Source organism: Peromyscus leucopus, chromosome 13 (assembly GCF_004664715.2).
Source record: "Peromyscus leucopus breed LL Stock chromosome 13, UCI_PerLeu_2.1, whole genome shotgun sequence".
Lineage (NCBI taxonomy): Eukaryota > Metazoa > Chordata > Mammalia > Rodentia > Cricetidae > Peromyscus > Peromyscus leucopus.
Genome location: NC_051074.1, coordinates 37,826,464 through 37,832,474, shown reverse-complemented (window position 1 = coordinate 37,832,474; position 6,011 = coordinate 37,826,464). Strand labels below are relative to the sequence as shown.

The 6,011-nt window shown below is 57.8% G+C and overlaps 1 protein-coding gene across 1 annotated transcript; it reads left to right on the top strand.

Moving 5' to 3' along the window:
* Window positions 1-3,090: 3,090 nt before the first annotated feature.
* Window positions 3,091-5,570, top strand: Cdk5r2 (cyclin dependent kinase 5 regulatory subunit 2). Its single transcript, XM_028893095.2, has one exon. The coding sequence runs from the start codon at window positions 3,257-3,259 to the stop codon at window positions 4,364-4,366; it is 1,110 nt and encodes a 369-aa protein (XP_028748928.1). The 5' UTR covers window positions 3,091-3,256; the 3' UTR covers window positions 4,367-5,570.
* The last annotated feature ends 441 nt before the right edge of the window (window positions 5,571-6,011 follow it).

Below are 6,011 nucleotides of genomic sequence, written 5' to 3'. Positions count from 1 at the left end.
ATGTAGCTGGCAAGCCCTGGGCTGTACCTCCTAGCGCTGGGCTGTACCTCCTAGCTCTGGGCTGTACCTCCTAGCCCCTGTCTTTTAGACTAAATCCTCAGAGAAAGAGAAGGGAAGGTTAGCTGAATGGATAAAGAGTTTGCATTGCATGGCTTGGAGACATTCCTAGTTCACCTGCCCAGGGAGGTGAGTGAGGCCTCCTCTAGGGTCAGTTGGTGGGGACCTTCATTAGTAAGTCCTGCACTGGGCCCTTGTAGCTCTTGGTCTGGAACCCTCTGCCCTATTCTGGAAGACAGTGGGTTATTGCTCCACATAATCTGAAGAGTCATAGAGACAGCCAGGGAGCCTGCTCTTAGCACGGTTCCAGAGGCCAATACAGGAAATGGTCAGATGAGAAACAGCATCCAGAAACTAACATAATTAATGAATCATACACAGGCTCTAAACATAACCCAACCAGAAAAAAAAGTTACGGATGTGGCGAGAAAGTCATCAACCTTCTATAAAGCCTACCTCCTCCATGAAGCCTTGCTGATTTCCACTAGCTTTACCCCCCTGGACCACTACCCTGTATAATGTGCTTCCCTTTCACTCCTTAGTCTTAGCGTCTCTAGCTCATCCTTGCAATCGGTTCGGAAATACTCCCTGGCAGAGGTGGGATTTCAAGAGCTTGGTAGAAGGCAACATGGTATTCTGAGAGAGGGTTGTGGCCCATGGTACATGCTCAGAGACCCAGGAGGCTAATCAGGGCAGGATAGAGGGGTTCCTGTAAGCCAGAAAGAGAGTTTCAGATGGCGTAAGGGGACTAGGAGACCCTCAGAGGCACCTAGTCTGGGGACCCTGAAACAGGAAAAAGTTCTCAGTTCTGACAAACAGGATAACAGAAGGTCACAACTGGGCCTGGAGTAGAGTTACCAACCAGTGATATCCATGGTACAGAGATCGTGTCCTCAATGGTACCAGCAACAGTCCTTGTGTCAATGAGAGACTCCTGGGAGCCAGGAGGACCCACGTGCCATTCAGATCCACGTGCCAGGTTTCTGCCAGCACAGCTCAGTCTCTGTGGGGCCTGTCCTTGACTACCAGTGAGCCAACTGTTCCTGGGGTGTCAAAGACTGACTCAGGAGGCTTTGTAGGAGTAAGTGGGGCCAGTTATAGGAGCTACAAGGAGGGAACATTTTCCCACAGTTATGGAGAAAACAAGAGGTTGGGCAGAACAACTAAGGCCACAAGAGAATAAAGATCAGATTCAAGGGCACAGAGAGACCCTGCTGAGCAAGAGTGCGTGGGGACTGGAGAGACAGGTCAGCCAGTAAAAATCACTTGCAGCCGAGCATAAGGATCTGAGCTTGGTCCCCAGAAGCCGTATGATGGGAGGCGAAAACTGACTCCCCACAGTTGTCTTCTGACCTGCAAACATGCCGAGGCAATCATGTGTACCTCCCCCACAATAAATAAATAAATATAAAAAACAAGTCTATATGTGACCATGGTTGCAGTTAAGGGAGAAGACTTGAGGAAACTGACCTCAGCTTCCAGGAGGGGGTGGGTGAGCGGCGGTCGTGAAACTACAGAGAGGAGCTGAAGGCCAGGGGGATTCTGGAGCAGCCTACCTATAACGAAACACATACAGAGAGGAATGTGGGCACACGGATCCTGACAGCAGTGAGTCTTTGGTGCTGCGCTGGGTCTAGGGGAAATAGAGGCAGGCCTGATTGTGCCTTTAATCCCAGAATCTGGGAGGCTGAGGAAGGAAGACGGTGAGTTCAAAGCCAGTTTGAGTGTGATCCTGCAGAGAAAGACAGACAGACAGACAGACGGAAAAGAGAGAGAGAGAGTGAGAGATTCAAGTGCAATTCTGAGAATAGTTACTGAATCGACAGGCAGGGACTTCTCTGTCCACCAAACCCACCCCCATACCAGTGCTCAAGGTCTGCCTAAGAAACTGGAAGACTCCTGGCATGGAAGCCACAGCATGGCTGGGAGAGAAATGTCCTACAAGGCACACTGAACAGGCCAGGGATAAGTGGTGCTCACAACCTGTGGGTAAGACTCAAAGAATCCAAAGTCTAGGACAAAGGCCTATGGGCACTGCAGAGAGAATTGTGGGATCCAGAGAAATAGGCAGCACCCCATCTAGCATCTGGGGGTGGGACCAGCTGGGACCTGAGCAGCAGAAAGCTGTTTAATGATTAAAACCCACCTCAACTTGGACCCAGGTCTTGACTGGAAGTTAGGCCAACCCTCCTGGGCCTATTTCCACACAGAAGGCTCCATTTGCTGTCCCAACCTGCGCTCATCAACGGATCCAATTTTCAGAGTTCCCTAGAGTCCAACCATCCATCACCCACCCAAGGGTGAGATCAATGTGTTGGTGGGACAACCAATCAAAAAGGAGCTGTCCGGGGGCCAGAGCCAGACGCAGGGCATCACATAGAGAGGCATTAGAGACTCCTTGCTCCTGCCCCATGAATCAAAGACCCCCTGCCAAAGGAGGAAGGGTGCGTGTGATTGCTCAAAGTCTCGCCCACTGGCATTCTCTCGCAGAGCAGGATGTGCTGTGGGGTGGGGAGGCGACCACGAGGAAAGCAACCGGATGTCCAGATTGGAGAAGCTAGCAGGTGTAAGTGGGGTGTCTCGATGAAGGGCACTTACTGCCATATTGCCTACTAAACATACTCAAAGGTGAGCAAATGGAAGGCTGTTCCCATGGCTTCTATACTGCGGCTTGGACCTAGTGTGTCAAAACATTCAGATCCATGGTCTTAGGACCTGGAGGGAGAGATGGACACAGCCATTTCCACTCCAACCCCCACCGCTCAGCCCGAGAAAGAGACCCCATAATCACACCCTCTCCCCTTCTCCTTTTCCTCCTTTTCCCCCTTTCCCCTTTTCGGGTAAAGGTAAGGGACCGAAGACTCCAGGCGGTGGGTAAGGCGGGACTTTAGATTATTATGCAGCATCCTATTGGTCAGGAGAACTGCCGATCAAAAGCATTTGGAATCGGGATTGGCTGCGTGAGGCGGGGCGCGGCGTGGCGAAAGAAGGGGCCCAAGGGGTGGGGCTGACGCTGCAGCTGGCGCAGCTTCGGCTCAGAGCAGCCGCCGCGGCGCAGCAGAGCGGCTCCTTCCCCCCCGCCCGTCCGCGCGCCGGGGCCGGGGCTAGGCCCCCCACCGCCGGGTCCCCCGGGGCTGCAGCAGCAGCGGCGCCGCCCGCGGTTCCCGCCGGGACCCGGGCGCCGGCCCCGCTCTGCAGGATGGGCACGGTGCTGTCGCTTTCCCCTGCTTCCTCGGCCAAGGGCCGGAGGCCGGGAGGGCTGCCGGAGGAGAAAAAGAAGGCGCCGCCCGCGGGGGACGAGGCGCTGGGGGGCTACGGCGCGCCGCCGGCCGGCAAGGGCGGCAAAGGCGAGAGCCGGCTCAAACGGCCGTCCGTGCTCATCTCGGCGCTCACCTGGAAGCGCCTGGTGGCAGCCTCGGCCAAGAAGAAGAAAGGCAGCAAAAAGGTGACGCCCAAGCCAGCGTCCACTGGTCCCGACCCTCTGGTCCAGCAGCGCAACCGCGAGAACCTTCTCCGCAAGGGCCGCGACGCCCCCGACGGTGGCGGAGCCGCCAAGCCCCTGGCCGTGCCGGTGCCCACGGTGCCCGCGGCCGCTGCCACCTGCGAGGCCCCGTCGGGGGGCAGCGCGGCCGCCCCGCCACCGGGCTCAGGCGGGGGGAAGCCGCCGCCACCGCCACCCCCAGCCCCGCAGGCGGCACCGCCGGCGCCCGGAGGCTCGCCGCGGCGGGTCATCGTGCAGGCGTCCACCGGCGAGCTGCTGCGCTGCCTGGGCGATTTCGTGTGCCGACGCTGCTACCGCCTCAAGGAGCTGAGCCCCGGCGAGCTGGTGGGCTGGTTCCGCGGCGTGGACCGCTCGCTGCTCCTGCAAGGCTGGCAAGACCAGGCCTTCATTACGCCCGCCAACCTGGTGTTCGTGTACCTGCTGTGCCGCGAGTCACTGCGCGGGGACGAGCTGGCGTCGGCCGCCGAACTGCAGGCCGCCTTCCTCACCTGCCTCTACCTCGCCTACTCCTACATGGGCAACGAGATCTCCTATCCGCTCAAGCCCTTCCTCGTGGAGCCCGACAAGGAGCGCTTCTGGCAGCGCTGCCTGCGCCTCATCCAGCGGCTCAGCCCGCAGATGCTGAGGCTCAACGCCGACCCCCACTTCTTCACGCAAGTCTTTCAAGACCTCAAGAACGAGGGCGAGGCCGCGGCGGCAGGCACCGGGGGTCCACCGAACGGAGGCACGTCCACCACCTCCTCCACGACCGCCAGGGACAGCTGCGCGGCCGGAGCCAAGCATTGGACTATGAACTTGGACCGCTAGGGATTCCCAGGGGTCGCGCCCGCCCCCCGCCCCAGCCCCTCACACACACACCCGGAACCGCCGGGACCATCAAGCCTCCGCCGCTATTACCGCCGCTCTACGCCCAAGCTGGGCCGAGGAGGAGCCGCCCCTGCCCCGGGGCAGGGGAAGGTGGAGGCTAGGACGCCAGAGGCCTCGGTGTCTGGATTTGCTGGGCGTGGGGTGGGCGTGGGGGATGATCGCGGGAAGGGCACCCCCAACTTCGTTCACCCTTTCCGTCTGTCTTCGCCTCCATCTTTCCATCTCTGCCCGGGTCTCCCTCTTCCCTGCTGTGGGCATCTCCAAGTCCACCACCTTGGGTTTTGCCAGTTCCTCACCTTTCTGTGTCTTCATCCCTCCTTCCGTCTGCAGCCTCCTCTCTCTGCCTTTCCATTGGTTTCCCTGGGCTTTACCCTTCTCCACCTTACCCGGAGCCTGATGGTACCCCATTGCCCTCCCTGCTTCTCCAAACCCGTGTTTCCACGATCCCTTCCTCCTGTCCTGTGTCCTTCCCTCTCTGCCTTCCCTGTCTGCCTTCCCTCTCTGCTTGTATCATCCTGCATCCCCCCCAACGCCCCCCCCCGAGATTCTGCACTCCCCTCCCCAGATCAAAGAGACCCTTAGTTTTTTTTATTTGGATGGACTGATGTGCGACAAGAATCTGCAGTCCCAGGTGCCCAGGCAAAGATCAGGGTGGTCCTTTCCCTCGCCCCTACAGCCTCTCCCCACCTTCCCAACGTGTTGCATGCTGGGAGTTGAGAGGGAAAGGGCTGCTGCCTTGGTTCAGGAGACTGAGATTTGAGGACAAGATCTATCCTGGTAGACTACCTCGCTTGCAGCGGTGGTGTCGTCTCTGTGGATGGGTAGAAAGAGAAAGAAACCTCTTCTTATTCTGGGGGAGGGGTGTCCTCTTCCTTATCCTTAGATTTCTTGTTATATTCCCCTCTCCACACTTTAATTTATTTCGCTGTTTCAGGAGGGAGGGTGGGTGGGGAGGGGGCTGGGCCGGGAATTGTCCGAGGTGCTGAGCTGGGCGGGACCGGAATCCTCCTTGGAGAATACCAGGGACTGGGTTGGGCCTAGGGCCGTGTCCAAGGTGCCAATGATGCGGGCCGACGGCGCGGGCCGCACTCTCTGTCTGTCCGTCTGTCCTGGAGAGAACTATAAAGCGCTGGAAGCGCCTACAGATGGTTTTGCGCCGGCCTTTCTTTGGGTCCCTGGAGGGTGGGAATGAAACTGTCAGGGGTAGGGCAGGAGGGTGAGAGACAGGGGTCTGGAGGGGAAAGCAACCTGCTACCTGCCCCCACGGGCTTTCATTTTTAGAGTAAAGCGTGATAAGCCAAGGGTTGAGGCTGAATCCACCTCCCCATCCTGACCTCCATCTTGTCTGCCCTAGCTCCTTATTAATGCCCAGGCTACTTAAGGACACATGGTAAGGACAGCAGAAGTCACTCCCCTGCTATGAGGTGACCCTTGAGACAGAATTGGCTCGCCACAATAACTATTTTTCTTTCTTTTCATTCTTCCCACCATATATTGGATCAGGAGGCAGCCAGGCCTGTCTAAGCCTGTGCTTACCTCTCAGTTGGGAACTGAGTACCACCTCTATGTACCCAATCGCTACGTA